Source organism: Anolis sagrei, chromosome 1 (assembly GCF_037176765.1).
Source record: "Anolis sagrei isolate rAnoSag1 chromosome 1, rAnoSag1.mat, whole genome shotgun sequence".
NCBI lineage: Eukaryota > Metazoa > Chordata > Lepidosauria > Squamata > Dactyloidae > Anolis > Anolis sagrei.
Genome location: NC_090021.1, coordinates 243,032,687 through 243,058,826, shown reverse-complemented (window position 1 = coordinate 243,058,826; position 26,140 = coordinate 243,032,687). Strand labels below are relative to the sequence as shown.

At 38.3% G+C, this 26,140-nt stretch overlaps 1 protein-coding gene across 1 annotated transcript in view; it reads left to right on the top strand.

Moving 5' to 3' along the window:
* The window catches only part of TOLLIP (toll interacting protein), a 38,569-nt gene extending 26,146 nt beyond the window's left edge, over positions 1-12,423 (top strand). Inside the window, exons 5-6 of the mRNA XM_060769011.2 lie at positions 3,664-3,754; positions 9,348-12,423. Of these exons, the coding sequence (XP_060624994.1) occupies positions 3,664-3,754; positions 9,348-9,562 (306 nt within the window). The 3' untranslated portion in view covers positions 9,563-12,423. The remainder of the gene's footprint in view (positions 1-3,663; positions 3,755-9,347) is intronic.
* The last annotated feature ends 13,717 nt before the right edge of the window (positions 12,424-26,140 follow it).

Below are 26,140 nucleotides of genomic sequence, written 5' to 3'. Positions count from 1 at the left end.
TTTTTTGTCTCTTGAACAAAATTGTCCAAAACAGCATCTCTGCCAGAATGTCTTCTACACATTGCCAAAGTATAGTAAAAGATCTGAATTACTACTTTCTTAAAACTTCATTTTAAAATGTAACAGCTCTTAAATTGCCTTACAGTTTGTCACAAAAGCTTAGCTTGATTTGAAGAAATGGAGCTATCTATTTAGAGGTTATAATGTTGTTCATTCGTTCAGTCGTCTCCGACTCTTCGTGACCTCATGGACCAGCCTACGCCAGAGCTCCCTGTCGGCCGTTACCACCCCCAGCTCCCTCAAGGTCAGTCCAGTCACTTCAAGGATGCCATCCATCCATCTTGCCCTTGGTCGGCCCCTCTTCCTTTTGCCTTCCACTTTCCCCAGCATAATTGTCTTCTCCCGGCTTTCCTGTCTCCTCATGATGTGGCCAAAGTACTTCAACTTTGTCTCTAGTATCTTTCCCTCCAGTGAGCAGTCGGGCTTTATTTCCTGGAGGATGGACTGGTTGGATCTTCTCGCAGTCCAAGGCACTCTCAGAACTTTCCTCCAACACCACAGCTCAAAAGCATCGATCTTCCTTCGCTCAGCCTTCCCTAAGGTCCAGCTCTCACATCCGTAGGTGACTACAGGGAATACCATGGCTTTGACTAGGCGGATCTTTGTTGCCAGTCTGATGTCTCTACTCTTCACTATTTTATCGAGACTGGACATTGCTCTCCTCCCAAGAAGTAAGCGTCTTCTGATTTCCTGGCTACAGTCTGCATCTGCAGTAATCTTTGCACCTAGAAATACAAAGTCTGTCACGGCCTCCACGGTTTCTCCCTCTATTTTCCAGTTGTCAATCATTCTTGTTGCCATAATCTTGGTTTTTTTGACGTTTAGCTGCAACCCGGCTTTTGCGCTTTCTTCTTTCACCTTGATTAGAAGGCTCCTCAGCTCCTCCTCGCTTTCGGCCATCAGAGTGGTGTCATCTGCATATCTGAGGTTGTTAATGTTTCTTCCAGCAATTTTCACCCCAGCTTTGCATTCATCCAGCCCCGCACATCGCATGATGTGTTCTGCATACAAGTTAAAAAGGTTGGGTGAGAGGATGCAGCCTTGCCGTACGCCTTTCTCAATCTTGAACCAGTCTGTTGTTCCGTGGTCAGTCCTTACTGTTGCTACTTGGTCCTTGTACAGATTCCTCAGGAGAGAGACAAGGTGGCTTGGTATGCCCATCCCACCAAGAACTTGCCACAATTTATTATGATCCACACAGTCAAAGGCTTTAGAGTAGTCAATGAAGCAGAAGTAGATGTTTTTCTGAAACTCCCTGCCTTTCTCCATTATCCAGCGGATATTGGCAATCTGGTCTCTCGTTCCTCTGCCTTTTCTAAACCCAGCTTGAACATCTGGCAACTCTCGCTCCATGTATTGCTGGAGTCTTCCTTGCAGGATCTTGAGCATTACCTTACTGGCATGAGAAATAAGGGCCACTGTACGGAAGTTTGAGCAGTCTTTCGCATTTCCCTTTTTTGGTATGGGGATATAAGTTGATTTTTTCCAGTCTGATGACCATTCTTGTGTTTTCCATATTTGCTGGCAAATGGCATGCATCACCTTGACAGCATCATCTTTTAAGATTTTAAACAGTTCAGCTGGGATCCCATCATCTCCTGCTGCCTTGTTGTTAGCAATGCTTCTTAAGGCCCATTCAACCTCACTCCTCAGGATGTCTGGTTCTAATTCATTCACCACACCGTCAAAGCTATCCTCGATATTGTTATCCTTCCTATACAGATCTTCTGTATAGTCTCGCCACCTTCTCTTGATCTCTTCAGCTTCTGTTAGGTCCCTGCCATCTTTGTTTCTTATCATACCAATTTTTGCCTGAAATTTACCTCCAATGTTTCTAATTTTCTGGAAGAGGTCTCTTGTCCTTCCTATTCTGTTGTCTTCTTCCACTTCCATGCATTGCTTATTTAAAAATAGTTCCTTATCTCTTCTGGCTAACCTCTGGAATTGCGCATTTAACTGGGCATATCTCCCCTTTTCACTGTTTCCTTTTGCTTTCCTCCTTTCTTGGGCTACTTCCAGTGTCTCAGCAGACAACCATTTTGCCTTCTTGGTTTTCTTTTTCTTTGGAACGTACTTTGTTGCCGCCTCCTGAACAATGTCGCGGACTTCTGTCCATAGTTCTTCTGGGACTCTGTTTACTAAATCTAGTCCTTCAAATCTGTTCTTCACTTCCACTGTATATTCGCTAGGAATGTTAGTGAGATCATATCTAACTGGTCTGTGTATTTTCCCTGATCTCTTTAGTTTTATTCTAAATTGGGCAATAAGAAGTTCGTGATCTGAGCTACAGTCAGCCCCAGGTCTTGTTTTCACCGACTGGATGGATGTCCGCCACCTTTGGCTGCAAAGGATGTAGTCAATCTGATTTCGGTGTTGGCCATCTGGTGAGGTCCATGTATAAAGCCGTCTTTTAGGTTGTTGGAAGAGAGTATTCGTTATACACAGCGAGTTTTCCTGGCAGAATTCTATCAGCCTGCGTCCCGCTTCATTTTGTTCTCCCAGACCATGCTTGCCTGTGATCCCTGTTGTCATTTGACTTCCCACCTTGGCATTCCAGTCTCCTGTAATGAAAATAATGTCTCTTTTTGGTGTATTATCCAGTAGGTCCTGCAGATCCTCATAGAACTGATCTACTTCTGCTTCTTCAGCAGCTGTGGTTGGGGCGTATATTTGGATCACTGTGATGTTGAAAGGCTTTCCTTGCACTCGAATTGAGATCATTCTGTCATTTTTTGGGTTGTATCCAAGCACCGCTTTAGCGAATTTCTTATTAATTATGAAGGCTATTCCATTTCTTCGATGTTCCTTTTGTCCGCAGTAGTAGATCTGGTGGTCATCTGATGTGAAGTGGCCCATTCCAGTCCATTTCAGTTCGCTGACCCCCAGAATGTCTATCTTTAGTCTTGACATCTCACCAATAACAACATCCAATGTGCCCTGGCTCATAGATCTTACATTCCAGGTTCCTATGGTGTGTTGATCTTTAGAACATCGGATTCGTCGTTCGCCTCCAGTACCGTCGGCCGCTAGCCTTCCTTTCGGCTTTGAGCTAGCTGCGTCATCACATCTGGGGCTAGTTGAACTTATCCTCTGCTCCTCCCCAGTAGCATTTTGGCCATCTTCCGACCTGGGAGTCCCATCTTCCAATGGCATACCGACATATCTCTGGTTGTACTGGTCCATTTAGTTTTCTTGGCAAGGATACTGGAGTGGTTTGCCATTGCCTTCCCCAGGGATCACACTTGGTGTGACCTCTCTGCCACAACCGTCCCGTCTTGGGTGGCCCTTCACGGTTTCGCTCATGACATCATTGAGGTGCTCAAGCTCTAGCGCCCCGACAAGGCGGTGATCCTTTGCTGGAGGGAGGTTATAATAGTTCCTTTAAAATGTTAATCCAGAGATATTTATTGTTAAATTTCCTTTAAAATGGTGGTAATTATTGCTTGGTGTCAAAGTGTTGCTGAGTAATATATTGACTAACACGCCCTGAAGAGGTTTTTTTGGTTTGTTTGTTTTTTTGGAAATTCATTTTATTTAACCTTTTTTTTTTGTTCCTAGAATAGTTTCTGAAACAAGCATTTCTTTTAACCTTTTAATGTGCAGTCCTTTCCAGCCGCCATGATGATGCAGCCCCAGCCAGTGGTCTTGATGCCCACAGTATATCAGCAAGGAATTGGATATGTGCCTATAACGGGTATGTAACTCCTTCTCTTTTTGAATATGAGTGGTGAAAAAGAACCTATTTAAAATTAATAAATTAGGTATTTATTTTAGCTGAGATTGAGATGCTAAATGTCTTGAAGTTGCTACAAACTCTTCTTCTCATTTTAGTCAAATAATATCAACAAAGCATTCAAATACAGTTGGATAGGTAGATAATGCAAGAAGATGGCTAGAGAAACTAAGCAGCAAAGCAAAGAAAATACAAATCTTTGTGTTCAGTACCCAGAATGTTGAAAGCTTATCACATTTAAAACCTTTTGTATGATTTGGAACACACTTAGAAGCCCCTTTCAGACTGAAACTGTAAATGGAATTCTGCTGAGGAATCGCAAAACTATCACTAAGGGTAGAGATCGCACATATACTTGTTTAATAGACATCATCATCATCATTGTTATTTTGATGACTGTTATGCTACTAGCTTGGGTACCTGGCATTGCCCAGGTTATTTGAAAAAGTCATTTTTTAAAATGTACAAAAATGCATAAGGTTGTGGGTGAACTACAACTCATATCATGCCAGGGTAACCCCAAAAAGCTCAATCAATACTTAAAGTTTGTTATGTTGGGCAAGTTTGCTCTAGATGCATCATCGGTGGGGTTCAGTGTGCTCTCTAGCTGTAGGGTAAACAACAACTCCCACTATGGTAGTCAGTCCCCTCAAACCCCTCCAGTAGATTGAGTTAGTCATGAAGGTTCTGTGTGCCAAGTTTGGTCCATCATCAGTGGAGGTCACAGTTTCTCTGGTTGTGGGTGAACTACAACTCCCAGAAAGGAAGGTCAGTTTCCCCTAAATCCCTCCAGTAATCAGATTTCGGCATATCAGGTATGTGCGCCAAGTTTGGTCTAGATCCATCGGTGTTTGGGTTCACAGTGCTCTTTGGATGTAGGTGAGCTACAAGTCCTCCAAATCAAGGTGAATTTTCCCCAAAGACCTCCAGTGTTTTTTGCTGGTTATGGGGAGGCTGTGTGCCAAGTTTGGTCCAATTCCATCTTTGGTGGAGTTCAGAATGCTCATTCATAGAATCATAGAATCAAAGAGTTGGAAGAGACCTCATGGGCCATCCAGTCCAACCCCCTGCCAAGAAACAGGAATATTGCATTCAAATCACCCCTGACAGATGGCCATCCAGCCACTGTTTAAAAGCTTCCAAAGAAGGAGCCTCCACCACACTCCGGGGCAGAGAATTCCACTGCTGAACAGCTCTCACAGTCAGGAAGTTCTTCCTCATGTTCAGATGGAATCTCCTCTCTTGTAGTTTGAAGCCATTGTTCCGCGTCCTAGTCTCCAAGGAAGCAGAAAACAAGCTTGCTCCCTCCTCCCTGTGGCTTCCTCTCACATATTTATACATGGCTATCATATCTCCTCTCAGCCTTCTCTTCTTCAGGCTAAACATGCCCAGCTCTTTAAGCTGCTCCTCATAAGGCTTGTTCTCCAGACCCTTGATCATTTTAGTCGCCCTCCTCTGGACACATTGATTGCAGGTGAACTATAAAACCTAGTACCTACTCCAAAATGTCCAGGCCAATTCCCCTCAAAACCCACCAGTGTTCAAATTTGGGCATATTGGATATGCATGCCAAGTTTGGTCCAGATGCATCATTGTTTGGCTTCATAGTGTGCTCTGAACGTAGGTGAACTACAACTCCTATAAATCCCCTCAAAGACCTCCAGTATTTTTGTTGGTCATGGATATTTTGTGAGCGAAGTTAGTTCCAGGTCCATCATTGGCGGAGTTCAGAGTGCTCTTAGATTACAGGTGAACTATACATCCCAGTACCTACAACTCCTATAAATTATGGTGATTGCTCCCCAACCCTCTCTAGTATGTTCAGTTGCTGATCAATTCTTCTGTTTGCTGAAAAAAATAGGAAAGGGTACAGAGTGCCTATAATCTTTGAAATAAGTGGTTTTAGATACTGCAATTTTACTATCATGCTTTGAAAGGAGAACTAGTATACAAATATTCATTTTAGTATATCTGTGAACAGATCCTGCAGTAACTGTAGAACATAGCTGGCAGTATTTAAATGTCTAGTTTCTTCATCCCCAAAGAAACATATTGTCAAATTACCCCGTTTTTCCACTGGGTATTCTGTGCACATTTTATGGGCTGATTCTTTGTATTGCTTCTGAGGGTGACTTGTGTATTAGGTACAGTAAAGCCTTTTCAAATATAAGCATGGTATTGCTAGTTGAACTTTTTGTTGAGCAGCACAAGCAGTCATGGGCTGGTAACATTACTCATAATTGAAATAATGAATGAGAGCTGTGATGCATGAGTTTATGTTGTTTCTACTTTCCACCAGTCTATTTTGTTTAATTTTTTTCTAAGGTGCTTGAAGTACAAACCCATACAATAATTAGTTGTTGAATACTTGTGGTAAATAGATGTTTGAGAGGGATTATAGAAAATTTGTGTTTTTAGTAAGAGGTCATTTGGGTTTCTGGAAACACGTACACAGATCATTCTCTTGATTTGCTTGTCTAATTTAATTTTATGTAATCTACTGGCATCCTAGTTTTTAATCAGGTTGTGTTTGGAGATGATACTGTATATCCCCCTCCTCCCCCCCCCCCCCGGTGACTTAGAAAATAATTTGTTTGGGTCCCTCACAAAGAGTCCAGGATGGCTAAAAGCTTCTATAAAATACAGTGTAACACAAACATGGCTAAAATCATAAGATCATAAAGAAAAAATAATATATGATGTAACAAATGTGATACGTGCCTGTTCCCTGGAAGCTTGCTCAAATAAATGTGTTTCTACCTGGTGCCTAAATGACAAGGTGGTAACCAAATCTCCACATAGTTCTAGAGATTGGATGCTGCCTTCAAGATGACCCTGGTGCATGTGTCAAATGGCCATAGCTGGTAGAAAAATCAGAGTTGGAAGAGGTCACAAGTACCATTTACTCGAATTCTCTGCCAAGCAGATATATACAATCAAAGCACTCCCGACAGAAATTTCAAAACCACCAAAGAAGGAGACTTCACCACACTCCAAGGCAGCCTGGACAGCCATAGTCAGCTTGTCATGGCTGAAGTCACCTGGACATTCAGTGAAAAGTTTGAATTGAGCAGTACTCTCAGACTGTGAATCTGCTTTGTCAACGAGGGTGTTACCTTACTTGGAACACCTGATTGCCTAATTCCCAGATCCAGAAACAATCTGTTCACTTCATCTTATTATTATTTCTCCGTTTATTTACAAATGCAAAACTGCTGGTAGGCATTCAGTGCTTGAACTGGAATCCAAATTTCACCCAGCAAGTGAATTCAGGATTTATTAAAATAGTAGATTATATCAGTTGTGTGCCTAATGTGCTCATTTCTAAAAAACAGCCACATTTCTTAGGATAGCTGTGGTAACATGGGACTCACCAAGTTACTCACTAGTTACCATGAGTTCATAGTCCTCTGATTTTGCAAGAGGATGATTTGCAAGTTCTATGTATCATGTTGCAATAAAAATGAGAGAGGATGGGAGGAAATTACTTGTGCTGCATTTCTTCACTCTTCGTAATGTTTCAGTATTTATTATAGTTGAACACACGATTACATTCATTACACTATATAACAAAAATTGAAAAAAAAATCTGTTCCTTGTTTGAAAGTGTTATTTCCTGTTTAATTGTGTGGCAGTTACTTTGAAAGTAGTTGTTATACTCCAGGAACTTCATTTTGTGGCTGCCACAAACTATGTTGAATTAGTTGAAACTATTAGATATTCTGGGTTGTTGTAGGTTTTTCGGGCTATATGGCCATGTTCTAGAAGCATTCTCTCCTGACGTTTTGCCTGCATCCATAGATGCAGGTGAAACGTCAGGAGAGAATGCTTCTAGAACATGGCCATATAGTCTGAAAAACCTACAACAACCCAGTGATTCCAGCCATGAAAGCCTTCGACAATACATATGACATATCACTTTTAATCGTTACTCTTATAACATTGGATGTTGCCATCAAGGTGCCTCTTGTAGTTTTGTCAGAAGTTGCTTGTAAAATTCTGGAATCCCAATTCTGATGCCTGTGTATAGAGCTACACAGTTCTTCCCAGCCTGGCAGCCTTGAAATTTTTTGGACTGTAACTCCCATTGTCCACTGTAATTGGTTGTGCTGGTGCTGGGGCTAGTGGAACTTGCAGTCCAAAGCATCTGGAGAGTACCTTTTCAAACTTTGCAGAATGTTCAGCAGAACTAACTCAGGGTCTATAGCTGACTGGATTGACGCCTGTATTGTCAGGTAAAACATTGTAGTTTGGCATCTTCTACAACTAATATTCTTAAAGCTTTAATCCCCCCCCCCCTTAAACATTATGATGGACTGTGCAATTTTGCTTTTGAAAGTTAAGGTATTTATCACTTGTTCTTTCTTGCAGGGTCAGGTACCTCTTTGAGAATCTAATAAAAACTATAGACTCCTTCCTCAGGGAAAAAAAACTTTCACACACAAATACATAGACATTTTTAATGCAGTGTATATTATTGGATTAGATATTGTTTTCCCCTACATTCACATGCTTGTTTTGGTGCTTAATTTGTAAAATCATAATGTAATTTGACGTTTAATAGGCTTTTCCTTAATCCCTCATTATCCAACTTTTTTGCTTATCTAACATTTTGTCGGCCCATTTATGTTGGATAAGCGAGGCTCTACTGTATTTACAAATTGATACTTTCCATTAGTTTTGGCAAACTAAGCTAAAGGAAACTTAAGTCCCCTTTTCTCTCCACGTCCAGTTTCTTCTCTTGCTCACCATTATTTATTCTTGGCTCTAAAGAAGCAGCACATTCCCATAGGACATGAGTGCTCGGGGAATTAGCACGCTACTTCCATAAAGTTTACATGTATATTTATGTTACTTTTAAGCAAACTTCCTTTGTGCTATCTTAAAGGATCAGTGTACTTCAAGGTGGAAAGGTCAAGTACTGTGCCTAAGCGGACAAGCCCAGTCTCATGAGCTAATTATACACACTGCATGTCTTATTTCTCCTACATCAGTTGATCATTGATATTACGATTCAGCTTTTAATCTAGGTTCTCTACCTTGATTGAAAACTATATGAGCAGGGTTACATATTTAGGGGGCACATTGTAGATTCAAACAACAGCAACATACAAAACAAAAAGATTTCGCAAATTGTTGACCCCAGTAACCTCTTTTTCTGGGATGTATGGAGTTTTGCAGACCTGTAAATACATTATGAGTTCCTTTCATTATTAAATTTGTGGACTTTTTATTCTCTCAGTGAGATTTTCTTTGTGTCCGAGGTAGCCCTCTGGGACAGATTTGGAGACTCTAGAGCAGGATTACTGCAGAGGGAGGAATTTTACCTTCCAGTGGTGTTTATTCTGCATGTCGATAAAATTGGCCACTACTTTTCTATTCTGAAACACCTCTTTTGATTACACCTTTTTGTACATCTGTTCCTTTACACCTACAACATAAAAACACTCTTAACTGGAAGCATCTGACCTCAATACTTTGAATTAATAATTAGTTTTCATGTGTTAGATTCAATGATTGTCAGTTTTCTTCAACTTTCTGTCTCTTTTTCCAGGAATGCCTGCTGTTTGTAACCCAGGTATGGTGCCTATGGCAGTTCCACCTCCTGCAGTCAACCCTCAGCATGTCTGTAATGAAGAGGATCTGAAAGCTATTCAAGACATGTTCCCCAACATGGGCAGAGAAGTAATCCGTTCAGTACTAGAAGCCCAGAGAGGGAACAAGGATGCTGCTATCAATTCCTTGCTTCAAATTGCAGAAGAATCATAGAACCTTCTACCCATTCCCCATATTCACTGTTACCTTTTACTTTTGATTTTGCCAAGCCAGGGATTTAGGTAGCGGAAGAACTTCCTGAGAAAGTATCTGGAGAGTTTTGGTTTTTTTTTAAATGTGGTGATGGTGGTTGGGACACTTGCACATATGTTTCTACATATGATCTATGAAAACCTCAGCCCTTTTAATGAAATATTAGTTCTATGTTTGGCTGGATTTCTGTGAGAGGCAGAGTTAGGGTTTCTTTGCTGCTGTTCCCTTTTTATGTTTCTGGGAAACACACACTAGCATATACTTCCAGTGTTCAGCACTACGCATTTTGTGGATGAAAGCAGAAGGTGTCAGTAGTAGGTTGATGGGTGACTGCTATTCTATAGCATGTTATTCAGAGAAGTAATTTCTGCCTCAATGTACACCTCTTTCTGTGAAACACAAGGGTATTACACAGTACACTTGAGATTATTTAATAAATCTTGGACAGGGCAGCAATTCATAATACTTTGAAAGACAGACAATCCGGCTTTCTACTAACTTTTGCAGTCATTCTTGTGAAAGTTCCCTTTTCTCGTCCTGTTTATTGGGCACGATTGCAATATATTTGTTTGGTTCTTTGGGGAAAGAGCTAGTTGCTATCATGTGGGATGTTGCTCTGCCTCTGAAATCTATAGTGGCTTTTTTCTCAGGATATAACAGCATATGTTCGAAGGTCAGAATTGTGGCTTAAATGTGCTCTTTTATGTACCTCTATTGGTCTTGCTTCTATGTCTGTCATCTGTTTAGAAAGATGAAAACAGATATTACACATTGGAAAACTTGACAACCTGATTTAATATTCATGCCTCCTAATTAACATCATAAAATGATTTGAGAAGAAGCTGGCTTCATTTTTTTCTTCTTGAGGCAAAATTTATTTTCAAGATACAGCTTTTTAGTAGAATATATACTGTAATTCCTCACATCACAATTGACTTGACAACATCAGAGTTCAAGCTTAGGAAACAATTTATTGTTCCAAATGAGACAAACCAAACAAAATACAATCCCAATCAAAAGATGTGTATTGTACATACTCACTGTATATTGCTAACACCTTTAGAACCTTAGGACATAATACATTTTGTATCTCTTTAATGCGTTTTTTAATTCATTTTTGGGCAGGGGAAAGCAAAGTAATGCACTTTAATATGCACATTTTCCTATAATGTGCAGTTTGGCATTTTGATGGTTTCAAACATTTTGCATACCTTGTATAATTAATAACTGTACTTTGTCCTTCCTCGAGTGTTTGAACACAGTACAAACTTTTTCATTGGCTGTGAATTTATTACTTTGAAAGGAAGTGCTTATGTTTTTTTTTCATCTTTACTTATTTTTTTGCTCCTTTCTCTGAAGAGTTTTTAGAATAGTCTATTAAAAATTTTAGTCCACTAAAATTACTTACTTTTATCATCTCCACACAAATACTCCTGGCACAGCCAGCTATGGTTAAAATATTTATTTTTTTAATAATTAAAGTATAGGTAAGAAAATAATTTTAAATATTGTACCAAAAAGTGTGTGTTTTCCTTCTACCATTTGTTACTTAAAATGTCACTGCTGTTTTGGTTAGCAGACTTGCAAGTGTTAGTTCTTCTTTCCGCTCCCCTCTCCTTCTGTTTCTTTTTAAGTTCATAGATAACAGTACATGTCAATGTATTTTAAAAAACATACTCTAGAACACAGCATATGGCATTCCAGTTATTGTTGGAATATAATTACCATTGGTGAGCTGGCTAGGGCTGGCCAAAATTGTAGTCCAAAGCCACCTGGGGGGCCAAAACCACCCAGAGTTTTAGTCCAAAAACCATCTGGAAAGCCAAAACCATCTGGAATTGTAGTCCAAAGCCAGCTGTTCCAGAACCAATCCATGTTCACCAGAATATTAGCTTGGTTTCTTTTTCATACCTTACAGCACTACAAAATAGATATGTTAATTAATATCAGACATTTGTCGTTAACATCATAGAACAGTCAATTCCTGTGATATATGTGAATGAGATCTTGATGTGTAATGTGGCTCTGAAGTGGAAAAAAAACTAGGATAGCAATTCGGCCTTTGGAAAATGATAGGACATGGTGGATTAAAATGAGCTCCATTACACACACAGTTCTAAACATTTGAGTTTATTCTGAAGTAACCAGCAGACATGATTTTGGCAGCTTTCTTATAGTTTAAAAATAGTATTGAATTATGTACATGATTCTTTAGGAGCTGACTTATGAACATGTTTACTGATAACAAGTGTATTCCCCTGGCAACAGCATCCCAAAGCAGTGTTTGGCTCAGAATGTTCAGCTAGTGGAAAGCACAGCATGTGATTTTCTTTTTTAACTGAAATAGCTCCTAGCATCACTTGCCTCTGTTCTGGCTGGACCATCAACTTCCTCAAGCATATTTTTTTAGGAAGCTTGGACAGATAAAAAATCTTCTAATAAAGGAAGGAGCCCTTATGTTCACAGGAGGTTAAGTTGGATCCAACCCACTGAAAACAGTCGAGGATGCACTTTCATGTAAAATAGAAATGGGAAAGGTAAAACTAAAATTTCCCAAAGGTCCCAGCAATTCAGAGCTTGTAGAAAGCCCTGGAAGCTTTAATAGTGGTTCTTTGTTTGTGTATGTTAAAACTAAAAGAATCATCATAGATTATTGGGAGCTACTAGGATATAAAATACTTTGCTGTTACTATTATTCCACTATTAGTGGGGGGTTTTCTTGTCATAATGGCAATACACCATTGATGTAAAATTAATATTCAGCCTTTTCTGATTATTGTATATGTGTCATTAAAAATAAAAAGAGGTAATTGCAAGCATGACTATAGTTGTATGTATATCTTTTCTTGATAATTGCCTGGGTGAACCTTGATCCTGTAAAAAAAAAGTGGAAGTTTTCCTCACAAATTCAAAGACACCTAAATCCAATTACGTGGGAATAAAACTAGAGCATATATTTCTGATGTACAGAATTGAAATACATTAGTTTAACCTGTTAAGATAAATGTGGTGCAGTGCACAATTCTTAGTATTGTTTGCTATACACTCCATTTAACAGAATGCCATGTTCAGATTTGTATATCTCTCATTTCCTCTCTCCACAGTCCAGAAGCTGCTGAGGTTTGTGCTGGCATTAGTATTAGTTTCAAACCTGTCAAAAGCCTGCAAATTGTGAAATCCAGGAATATTTTTGTTTAGCTAGATGCTTGCTTGCTTCTTCCTTACTGCAATTTGTGTGTTTGCTAATGGTTCTCAGTATTCTGCTTTTCTTGGCTGACCTGTAATACTGTATAGATCATGTTTTGCTGTAATAATTTTGAAGACATTGAGAATTTTTTTTCTGTATTGAAATCTTAATGTGCTTTTTTTACATTGTAAGGTCTTTTTCAATCTGTCTCATTTAATAAATCATGAGTGAAGCATGGCCTTTTATGGGAGACATATCTTCAACATGGTAGTTCCAGAGATTAAAAATGAATAACATAAATTTACGGTTAGTAAAATGTAGACAATTTAAATGTAGACAAATCATTACTATGTTGTACCTCAATACAGACTATCCTAAACTGCAAAGGGTTCTTTTCAATCTGTTTTACTCTTAATGAAATGTTTGTTTGTTTGTTAAAAGGGTAAGGTATGTCATGTGAGAGGCACTGGTTGGACTTTTGTACTTGAAATAGGATTCAAATACATTTTTGATCACAATTGCATACGGTTGTGCAAGGTGTTATTAAAATTAGATTTTTGCGGAAGTGCAACTCCTATTGAACACAGGCTGAATCTGTTCTCTGTTCTGCCTTTTGACAGACCAGGAGCACCTTTGTCTTATCTAGATTACGCTTAAATGTCTTGACCATCAGTCAGTCAGTTACTAACAGCTGATGTGGTTTAAGCACTGAAGCAGCTTCCTTGGAATTTGATTGAAAGAAGAGATAGAATTGGACATTATCAGCATAGTGTGACATCAACCCTCACAAATCCAGATAAACTGCCTAAGCAGCTTCATGTAAATGAGAGACAAAACAGTCCTGAGGCCCACAACAGAACCCACAAACTAATTGCTAGAGTGGCAAACAGGAAACCTTCCCTCCAAGAAGGTCTGGAAGCACTAAAAGAGTTCCCCAATTCCCATCCCAGAGTGGTGGCCTAACAGGATGTCTTTTGGATTGAATTGAAAGCTGCTGAGTGGTCCAGCAGAACTAACAACAACATACTTCCCCTCTCCAGATCCTGGCATAGGTCATCCACTGAGGTGACCAAAGCTCTTTCTGTCCCGTAATCAGACTTAAAGCCAGATTGGAATGTATCAGTGAAATCTGTTTCACAAAGGAATCCCTGGAGCTGAGAGTCTACCACATGCCCCAGAACCTTTACCAAAAGAAAAGGATATTGGAGACTGGCTGGTAGTTAACTAATGTGGTTCGGTTCCTCTCCACAATCTCTTTTAGACATGATGGAACTCTGCCTTGCTGCTGTGCGACATCTACCATCTCCCTCCTTACACATACATCTGGTCTTCCTGCTGCTGCTTTTATGAGCCCGGAAAGACATCGATCCAGTACTTGTGTTGTGTCTCTCATATCTTGTCTTGTTCCTAACGAGCAGGAGTGCCCAATACTAGTGTCTTCTGTTCATTTAAGAAGAGCTGCAAAATTTATCTCATTGTTTGCTATACAAAGTTTTCCCGGATCATCTCAGGCCATCAATAGATATTGCAACACCTTGTCTAACGTGGAAGAATGAAATTGGCCTATGGGTGAGACTTCCGTCCCAGGCTCACATCATTAGGAAGTAAAATATGTTGAAATGAGTTGCAGATTTTTGTGTGGTTAGAACGGAATAGCAAAATCTCCAGAAAAGGGTGACTCAACCATTTCTGTTTGACAATTTGAGCTTTTTTTATGTCTTTTGAAAGATAAGCAACTCTTCAAATGTTGCATCATTCACATTCTGCTTGTATAAACAGTCCATATGCCTCATGTGGATTTATTGATAGTGGGATAAATTAATGACAGTTATTGCATTTGGTAATTCAAAAATATGTGTCAATTACCAGTTGAATTGAAGTTTTTGCAAAAATTTAATGTGATAGATCTGTGAAATCACCAGTGCTGCATTATAATACAGTGTGACCTATGTATCTATGGGGGATATGTTCCTGGACTTTGCATGGATACTTGAAACCATGGATATTAGCAAGTCATATCAGATTCCCTGGTGCTGCGATGGGTTAAATCCTTATGCCAGCAGGACTGCTGACTGACAGGTCAGCAGTTTGAATCCAGGGAGAGCAGGTTGAGTTCCCTCTGTCAGCTCCAGCTCCCCATGCAGGGACATGAGAGAAGCCTCCCACAGAGATGGTAAAAACACCAAACATCCAGGTGTCCCCCGAGCAACGTCCTTGCAGGCGGCCAATTATCTTACACCAGAAGCAATTTGCTGTTTCTCAAGTCACTCCTGACACGGGGAAAAAAAAGGCAAATCATACTGGTATGAAGACCTTCTGGCACAAGCTTACCACAGAATCACACTGGAGGACCTAGAAATTCCTAAAAATAACATTTTTAATGCAGATAAGTGAAACCATGTACAGTATGTAAATTCTGTAATTGTGGGAGATATCCTGTACTAAGAACCCTAGAGATCTTTGGTAATTTAGAAGCTTAGTACAGAGGAAGAAAGTTCTTCTCCAGCCTGTGTTTTGAGAGGAAAGCAGTTGATTTTGCTCTAACCAAGTCAAAAGTGGTTGCAGTAGATAATACTGTCAGGACTGATTAATAGCACAGAATGCAAATGGTGCATAAACTATTTTGTTGTCTAGTCTTGGCGAGAAGGGTTTGCCATCTGTTGTAAGTAATTACATATTTTGAAGTAAAACTTTTTTTAACAAACAAGGATATAGTAGTAAGAGGAAGCAAGATTATTTTTGGAGGCCATGAATTATAAAGTGATACTTCCAAAAAAAATTCAACAACCAAAAATGCTAAGAAAATAAATAAGGATATACATATACCTCTACAGAAGTGGAGACTGAAGTATAGGCAGTATTTACCTCAATTGTAAATCAGTATATATTTTCTATCACCTGAGAGGTTTAATCTCATAATGAGATAGAGGGTTGACTAATAGTGTTGCTGCTCACGTGTTTTGCTGGCCTTAAAATTCAGGTTGACTGGATCTGCATGAGGAGGAGTTTGGTGAACTGGAATGCTCTCTCTGACTAGTTCATGTTGGATCTATTCACAGCACCACCTGCAGTATAAATCTTGTTATAAACTGACATTTTAACAAATGGATTCAGAGTCTGCTTTAGGACTGTTGCTGAGAAACATTGTGCCAAATTTTTCATAATCAAATTACCGAGATCTCATCTGCAAATCATTTGACTTATGCTATGGGAGAAGAAAAGCAGCCATGTTATCACCCCTATGTTTGAGAAACCATCAATAATGTAAACTATTTGAAAAACATCAATTAGGTTGTCTATTTACTTCTAAATTTTCATCCCATTGTCAGGGAGTTTACCACATTTAATATCTGAGTGACTCCTAGAAAATATTGTTACTATACGTTAAGTAAGCCATGCTAAATCAATACATAATTCCCAAATACAAAGCCACCAGTGACACAATTTTAATGTGTCAGCTGTTTATTCCAATGTAATGAAACAACTCAATTTAGTAATTTTAATTATTACAATTGGCCTGCCCATCCCTTCTTTTGATAATAGGTGGCCAACAATATTTTGAGCACCATATAGTACCTCTTTACAGTGAGTGTTGGTGTAAATCATTTTTCTGGGTCTAAAGTATGTTGATGCTATCCTCGTTACTTTCCTAAAGACAAAGGATTTCTTCAGTCACCAGCTACAATCCTAAAGTGGTGCTATATTTCTTGTCTCCTTGTTACAACCAATTCCCTTGGCCATTGTTAAATTTGATCAAACTAAAATGGATTGCTGTACCAGAAAATAATAATAGTTTAAATAATAGCTGTCCTGCTTCAACTCCCAAGATTTCCCCTTTCTTCAACACTGGACACCAAGATTGTGATTGAAGATTGAAGGCTTACTTCTATCCTCACCAAGTAACATGCTCCGCAAGGGGTCTTTTGTGGTATATCTATAAAGATATTCTCCAACTTGCAACAACGCTGGATGTTGAAATACAGTGTCTTTTGTAGCATTAGTATTTTAAAGAATACCCATTTTGTACCCTCCATCAAAAGAGGGTTGTGGAAAGGAAGAATGAAGCTATTGTGGCAGAGGTTGACATGGAATAGTAGCTAATTTGCATTTTTTTAGCTTATTTTTTAGGGGATACACTATGTGTCTTTCCATTGTTGCCAAATAATGCATGGGATATTGGAAATTACTGACAGAAATATCAAGATTCTTTGGGTTTTTGATTCCCATTGCATTGTTATGACCCATTTCTCATTCCTTTAAAATAACTAAGAGCCATGAAACAGGATAAAGGGTCCTGCAGAATCTAATTTCATTATGGCTCATGATGTACACACATTGGCCCTAGATCAGTGATTTCCAGCCTTTTTTTTTTTTTTTAACCAGGGACCAGTTGATCAACCAATTTGACCAGGAGCCATGCTACAACATTAGTACCAAAAGGGTTATGAATCAGTTTTTTGGTCAGTTTTAGATTTGGTTTGGTTCTTTGGGGTGCTGATTCAGAAAATTGCTTTGGATATACCATATCAGCTCTAGTTTCTGATACAAAGCATATGCTATCCAGTAGTCACCATCTGCTCACCCACAGATGCAATTTTCTGAATCAGCACCCCCAATAACCCCAGGAATAGGCCTAAAAAAGAAGACACCCAAGAACATATGTCATCCAGAAGTCACCATCTATTCACCCACAGAAAACCATATTTAATCAGCCTTAGCACTATAAGAGGCTTTTGTGAGACAAGTTACTTTTGTTTTAACGGTGTAGCAATGGTGAGGCTGCAGACCATATTTTAGTTCTTGCATACAACTGGTGGTCCATGGACCAGAGGTTGGGAACTACTGCCCTAGAAGCAGCATAGTGGAGTAACATGTCTAATATTGTAGTTAATATCTTTAAAGCACAATTGCCTTCTTCTTTTAGACAGGTCTAAAAAACAGAAGAGATGTTGTATTGTATCTAATCCTGAATTAGTTTTTCCATGGATATAAGGAGGTTAGTGTGCTTCCTTCATCCCTTCTTATATAGAAGCATTTCTCTCTAGTGAATAGGAGACTTGCAGTGCAATCTGAGCACATGCATAACGAAAGTCTGGCTGTCAAACCTGGATTCACTGCATTGCTGAGAACTTTTCTGGGCCAGCAAGCAGCTGAGATAAATGTGACTTGGTTCTGACCTAATGGAGGTATTTATGCATGGTTTTACAAGATTTGGAGATGTTAGAAAAGCAATGATGCCCAGCATGATCTAAATTTGCACTAGTACGATTTTAATTTGGGTATGAAATCATCTATTAGAATATTCTTATTGAAGAGGTAGGGTAGTGGCCAAGACTGTGGTGCATGCCATCCTTGCAAAACATGAGCGCCCAGTGTTGTTATACCCATTTTGTTGTGGAGAGCTACACTGCTATGAAACCCCATATTACTGTGTTATTTAATTTCTTGATATGTTATCTTTTGTATGCTGATTCTCCTGGCTTGGTACCATGAACTTGCAAATCAACACTCAAATGTCATTGTTCCTGGACTTCCGGTGCACGAAAGATGGCGAGGAGTCGGACATTCTAGAGCGCTAGAGTGTCACCCCTGACCAAGACGACCGGGTAGAGCATAGCTCCCTTCCCTACCGCGGATTGAAACGGAGGGAACAGCGGAACCGGGGGGGTCGCCGATGGTCTAAAAGGGGGCCCTCTCCTCAAGAGGGGGTCACCAAATAGATCCGGCAAGATCCCCCGAGGTACGGCGGGTCGTGGCAGGGCGATCGGGACTGGGAACGGACCCGAACTCATCCTCGACCGCGTGCATTTTAAATGGAGAGAAGCAAGGACTGGAAAGAAAAAGTAAGTGGAAACAAGTAAAGGATTCGAAGAGGAGGGTGGGGACCCCTTCCAGAGAAGGAAGGAAGACACAGAAAGACCTAGATATAAAATAAGAGACAGACGGAATTCCGGAAGAGAGAGAATAAAAATAAGAATAAGAAAGAACAGAAAGAGCGAGAGAAAGAGAGGAGATCATCTCCTTGAGAGGAGAGAAACTTCCGTAAAGCATCTTAACAAGATTAAACAAATAATTACGAAACAAATAATCAATCAAAATAACAGTTAAACGGATTTAAACGGATTTAAACGGGAAGGGTGGCGAAGACGAAAGAAAAGGAAGAGACTCTATTTAAAGGATTTAAAAGATCCTCTGGCCAAGTAAATAGAGAATACTGAACAAGTAAATAAAATATAAAGAGAAGAGAGTGTGACCGACCTTGAAGCCCATTGTTGTGTCTACGAAGAAAATAAACAGGAGGGAAGGAGATTCCGCAAGAATAGAAGAGACAAACGGGAGAAAACGAGAAACTGAGAGAGCGAGAAAGATCGCGAGACAGAACAAAGAGCAAGGAACGCGAGAAAGAGTGAGAAAACAAGGGAGAAAACGGGACCTAGAAAGTAAACAAGAGAGAGCGTGAAAGACCGCGGGAAAGAACGGGAGGAGACGGGAAAAAACGAGACTTGGAAAGCAGGAACAGGAAGGGCGCAACAGGCCAAAAAGGGAGAATAAAAACAACAATACAAGAGGCCTGAAAGGCGGAGGAGGCAGAAGCAGACGGAAAACAGAGGAGAGGGAAGGAATGGGAAGGAAGCCCAAGAAACTCGAGAGAAAGATCCTCAAAGGAGAAAGGAAAGGAGGGAGAAGGGAGAACGCGGAGGAGCTGCAACACAACGCTAAGGAAGGAGGGAAGAAAGGTAAAAGAACCCGCGCATAAGGGGGAATCATATATAATAAATAAATAAATAAATAAATACTAACAAATACAAACAATAACTGAATAATAAATAATAACAAGGACAAACAAATAAACAAATAAGTAACAAAGTAAACAGAAAATAACAATAAATAAAATAAATAAAATAAAATAGGAATAAATAATAATAATAAAAGAAATAAAATAATTGAACAACAAAAATAATAATATTGAAAAAAAGAGAGAGAGAGAGAGAAAGAAAAAAACTCCCTACATAAGCTGACCACATACCCCCATAAATATAACTATTAGAAACAAAAATTGACAAAGCCTTAACAAGGATGGTCTGATAAATTTAACAATCAACAAGTGCGAAGTTTTTATCTAAAACGAAAATCAACAGTTGATAGAATTGGAAACTACATTGACATATTACTTGCTTGCAGATATTGATTTCTATTCAGAAAAGACAACTCACAGGACAAATGGCAACCACAATGAAACTAAAGAATGGAAAGGAGTTACAAACACAAATACCCAAGAATGGGAGAGATCCCAAAGAGCTTAAAGAGATGAAAGAAACACCAAAGGACAAAGACAAAGATAAAGACAAAGATAAAGAAACCAAGGAAGGCGTAACGTCCAATAATACCACCAGTACAAATAATGTGGGTAGAAGACTCTCTTTAGGCGAAGATACGAGGATGAATGAACTACTGAAAGGAATAAAGGCTATAGGGAAGGAATTGACTGTAATGAATGAAAAACAAGATGCATATCAGAAGGTAGCCCAAGAACAGATGGCTGAATTGAGGAAAGAAATCAAGGAAGAACTAGGAGCGATGAGAAGAGACGCAGACATAATGAAAGAGGAAATAAAACAATTGCAAATGAAGAATAAAGAGGGGGAAGAAAGACAATCCTCAACACAGACAAGAATAAAGACACTGGAAATAATGAACCAAAAACTACTAACCAGGCAAGAGAACCTAGAGAAGAGAGAGACAGAGTTTCAGCTACGCCTCAGAAACATAAGAGAAGAGGAGGACGAAGACATAAGGGAGAAAACTACAGAAATATTAGCAGAATTACTTCAATGTACGACACAATATATGGAAGACCAGATGGATAGAGTCTTCAGAGTGAATACGAATTTCGCCAGAAAAAACAAAACTGACCGAGACGTGATAGCACAGTTTACAAGAAGAGTGACCAGAGACGAAATCCTAAGAACAAGCAACAGAAGAGTAATCTGCTACAAAGATAAAAGAGTGGTGATTCTGAAGGAATTCCCAGGACCGGTGATCAATAATAGAAGAAAATACGCCTTCCTCACGGAAGAACTGAAAAAACAAGATATTAGATACAGATGGAAAAAAGACGAAGGCCTGATGACAACGCATAATGGACAAAGACACTGGATAAAAACGGTAGAAAAGGCAAAAAGATTCTATAATGAAATAGTAAAAGAAAGAGAAGAAGGAGAAGAAGGAACAAATTCAAAATATAAAGAAAAACAACAGCATACAATAGTGATCGAAAAGGATAACCCGGACCCTAGGAAGTACAAAAAAGATTGGAGAACAGGAGAGAGTGGGGAAAAGGCAGGAGACAAAGGAGAAGAAGAAAAGGACAGAGAGAAAAAGAACCAAGAAGAAAAGGAACTAAAGTAAAAACAAAGACAAGGGAAGAAAAAACTTTCTGCTCTGCCCATCGACTATGGACCTGAAAATTTATTGTAATAATATTAATGGTTTAAATTCTGCAAATAAAAGAAATAAAGTTTTTAATGATATAAAAAAAAGAAACTGTCATGTAGTCATTCTACAAGAAACGCACATTATACACAAACATACCCCACATTTAGAAAATAAGAACTTAGGGGAAATGTATTATGCATCATGCTCTGAAAAGAAGAGAGGGGTGGTGACATATGTAAAGGAAAATGTGGAATCTGAGCTGGCATTCAAAGACCAGGAAGGAAGAATGCTAGGAGTGAAAATCTGGTGGCAAAATTTGAAAATACTAATTTGTAACATATATGCGCCCAATGAGACCAAATCTAAATTTGTGAAAGAATTGGAAGAAAATATAACCAAACAAGATTTTGATAAAATAATTATCTTAGGAGATTTTAATAGTGTCATAGATGGGAAGAAAGACCGGACGAGTGAGGGACAAGCGCAGAAAGAAGATAGAACATCAAGACAAATCCCCAAATCTTTAACAAGACTCCTAAAAGAAATGAATACAGAGGATGTATGGAGACAAAGAAATGAAGATGTACGGGATTATACTTTCTTCTCGGCCAGGCATAAGTCCTGGTCGAGAATAGATATGATTTGGGCTTCCCTATCTCTTATACCTAAGATTAAAAAAATAAAAATACTACCGAGAGTGAATTCTGATCACTGCCCCCTAGAAATGGTAATGGGGTGGGGAGAAAAACAACTGAGATGGAGGTTAGATGAAAATCTACTACAAAAAAAAGAAGATATCGAAAGAAATAAAAAAATATTAAAAGAATACTTTAAGATCAATGATACAAAAGATATGAACATCTTCATGCTCTGGGAAGCCAGTAAGGCAGTTATGCGTGGGCATCTAATACAACAAAAAGCAAGGAAGAAAAGAGAAAAGACACAAAAGATGGCAGAGAGGAAAAATAGAAAAAGAAGAAAGGAGACTGAAAAAAGAACCCAAAAACAACAAAATATTATACAACTTAGAAAAACTACAAAAAGAAAGAGAAAATCTGGAATTAGAAGAGAGGGCTAAACAGTTAAAATATTTAAAAGCCGACTATTTTCAAAATGCTAACAAACCCGGAGCCTGGTTAGCAAGGAAACTTAGAAAGAAGAAAGAAAGAAATACCATAACAAAAATTAAAGACGGGGAAAAAATACACACGGATGAGAAAGGAATAAAAGCACAATTTGAGAAATATTATATTATAAAACATTGTACCAGGATGAACAAATAAAAAACGAAAATATTATGAGATACCTCGAAAAGAGAAAAATTCAAAAAATAACGGAGGAAGAAAGAGAAGAGCTAAATAAAGAGATAATGGAACAGGAGATCATAAAGGCAATAAAAAATTTAAAGCTAAACAAAGTTCCAGGCCCAGATGGATTCAGTGCGATATACTACAAGAAACTACAAAATGAGATTACACCGTATCTAAAAAAGGTAATTAATGAAATCAGAGAAACGCAAGAAATGCCGACTACGTGGAAACAAGCTAACATATGCGTAATCTTAAAGGAGAACAAAAACCCAGAAAGAATAGAAAATTATAGACCAATATCGCTCTTAAATATAGATTATAAAATTTTTAGTAGCATCCTAGCAGATAGATTTAAAAACTTCTTAGTCAAATGGATAAAAGAGGAACAAGCAGGCTTCCTCCCTGGTAGAAACCAGAGCGAAACCGTACGAACAATAATCAATCTAATTGAATATTATGAGAAAAACATACAAAAAGAAGTGACGTTTCTAGCCATAAACGCGGAGAAGGCGTTTGACCGAGTTAATTGGAATTTTTTCAAATTATTAATTGGGGAAATGGATATGGGCTTTCACTTTCGAAATTCAATAGAAGCAATCTATAAAATACAGAATGCTAAAATTATAATAAATGGACAGGAGACAAAAAAATAGATATAAGGAAAGGAACCAGGCAAGGCTGCCCATTATCACCGCTAATATTTATATTAACTTTGGAAATTTTACTAGATAATATTAGGGAAGACAAGGAATTAAAAGGAGCAAAAATAAATGGACACCCATACAAGTGTCGAGCTTTTGCAGACGACATCATATGCATTATAGAAGAGCCAAATAAAAATCTAAAGAGATGGATGGAGACAATTAATGAATTTGGGACGGTAGCAGGGTTTAAATTGAATTTAGAAAAAACGGAAGCAATAACCAAAAATATACCAAAGAAAAAAATTGAACAAATTAGAGAAACATGGAATATAAAAATAGTATCAAAGATAAAATATCTAGGGATCACAATAACACCAAAGAACTCACAACTATTAGAAAATAATTACATAAAAACATGGAAAGAAATAAAGAAAGATCTGGAAAACTGGAAAAATCTGAAGATATCAATACTAGGAAGAATATCATGTGTAAAAATGAATGTCCTACCAAGAATGTTATTTCTATTCCAAAATCTACCGATAATCAGGAACCAAAAAGGATTTACGGATTGGAACAAGGATATTAAAAAATTCATCTGGTTAAAAAAGAAACCTAGGATAAATTTCAAAAATTTAATTGATGAAAAGGAAAGAGGGGGACTAACACTACCGGACTTGAAAACATACGCAGAGGCATGCACACTGGCATGGGCCTCGGATTGGATCCAACTAAGAAAGGAAAAACTGTTGAACCTAGAAAGCTATGGCCTGAGAAGAGGGTGGCATGCGTACATTTGGTACGAAAAGACAAAGATAGAAAAAAATTTCGGGAACCATTTTCTAAGAGCGGCAATCATAAGAATATGGAACAAATATAAGAAAAGAATATATGAAAAGGTTCCGGACTGGGTTTCCCCCCTAGAATCCAGCCAAAGAAAAGAACTAGGATGGACTAACTGGCCGAAGTACAAAGACATACTAAAGGCAGACAAAGAGGGGAAAACATTAAGACCATTGGAGGAAATCAAAAAGACATACAAAAATACAACATGGCTGCAATACTGGCAGATGCAAGAATATTTTGGAAAGGACAAGAAAATTGGATTTGAGACGAAGGAAAATAAATGGAATAAAATCTGGGATACAGAAAGGAAGAAAATATCTAAAATATACAAAGAACTATTGAGATGGAATACAGAGGAAGAAGAAGTAAAAGATTGCATGGTGAAGTGGGCCAAAAATATAGGCAGAGCAATAAGACTAGAAGAATGGAACAAGGTATGGAGGAAAAAAATAAATACTTGAAAGCCTATGATATGCAAGAAAATTGGATAAAACTATTTTATAGATGGTACATGACACCATGCAAATTGAACAAATACTATAAAAACGTTAGCCCAAAATGCTGGAAGTGTGGCACAGAAGAAGGCACTTTCTTCCACACATGGTGGAAGTGTAAGAAGGCCAAAAAGTACTGGAGGGAGATACAAACTACATTACAAAAGATACTGAAAATCCAAATTCCTTTAAAACCAAAAATTTTCTTGCTGGGAATTGCAAATGATAAGATTGAAAAAAGTACTGAAAAACTGATTTTTCTATCAACAACTGCGGCACGAATATGCTACGCAAAACAATGGAGAAAAAAGGAGATACCTAAAATTGATGAATGGAAGAAAAAACTGATGAACGTGAAAAATATGGATAGACTGAGCTACCTCATCCAAAGGAGTAAAGGAATAGAAGAGACGGAGACAGACTGGAAAAAATTTGAAGAATTTTTAAAATAAATACTAAATAAGGAAATAGACTTTAATCAACCGCAAACAGAAGGAAAGGAGAAAGCAACACAGAAAGGAGAAAATAAAATAAAATAAAATAAAATAAAATGAATGAATGACAAAAATGAGAAAAGAAGTAAGGAAAAGGAGGAGACCAACCTCGACGAATCCTGGAAGTCACTCTGATAAGAAGAAACACTTTCACAAGCTTCATAACCTTTTGAATTCTCTCATTTTAAACTATCCTCTCTTTTTCTGTAGATATTTACCTATACTTCTGTAGATAATCTACTTTTTATCTATTTCTACCTTTGTAGATATCTGACTCTACTATAACTTCAACTCCCTCCCCCACTCCTACGTCCCCCCTATACTGTAAATACCCCTCTACACCCTTTCCAAAATCTTTCTTTTTCCCCGCTTTTCCCTCTCTATCTTCTTTTGATGTATTGAGAAACTGAATAAAGACTATATCCAAAAAAAAAAATGTCATTGTTCCTTGCATTTTCCTGTTTAGATCACTGTATGCAACCCATCAAAAACCTTCATTGGCTTGAAGCTCCAAACTGAACCCGATTTCAAACTGAACTGGTCCTGAGTTGATTTGACTTATGTACTCTTATGACAGAAGAAGCAAAATCAATATCCCTTTTCTGAATTCCACATAAATGTAGTCTGGCCTGTTGTTCATAAAAGCAGTTTGTGTAAATTTCTCTGAACCTCCAGTATGAATTCGAAGCTGGTTTTATTGCTGTGGCTAAAGGTATAAGCGTTGCATGATTTCTTTTATATCTTTATGCCCAAATTGTGCATAATTTTTATCTATGCTGTTTTATTTGAGATAATTAATAAATAAAAAGATGGAGACAAAATCCAGAGTTTTTAAAATTCCCCACTCTTGCTGTAAATCTCTTTCAAAATAGGGGAGTGTATGAAAGGGGGTGGGATAATGTCCTTTACAGATTCCTTAATGGAAGTCCTTTTAGTAGCTGCCTCTATGTGCTAAATATTCGTCTTCAGTGAATATCATGTGCTACTCTAAACCCACATATTAATACATATTTGGTCAAAAAACAGTTCAGTAACACATAAAACCCTCCACAAGGCTACCCTACTTTTTAAGCACCCCGCTCTTGAAATGGAAATATAATCTTGCTGACAATTCAGTTGTGTTCAGTGATT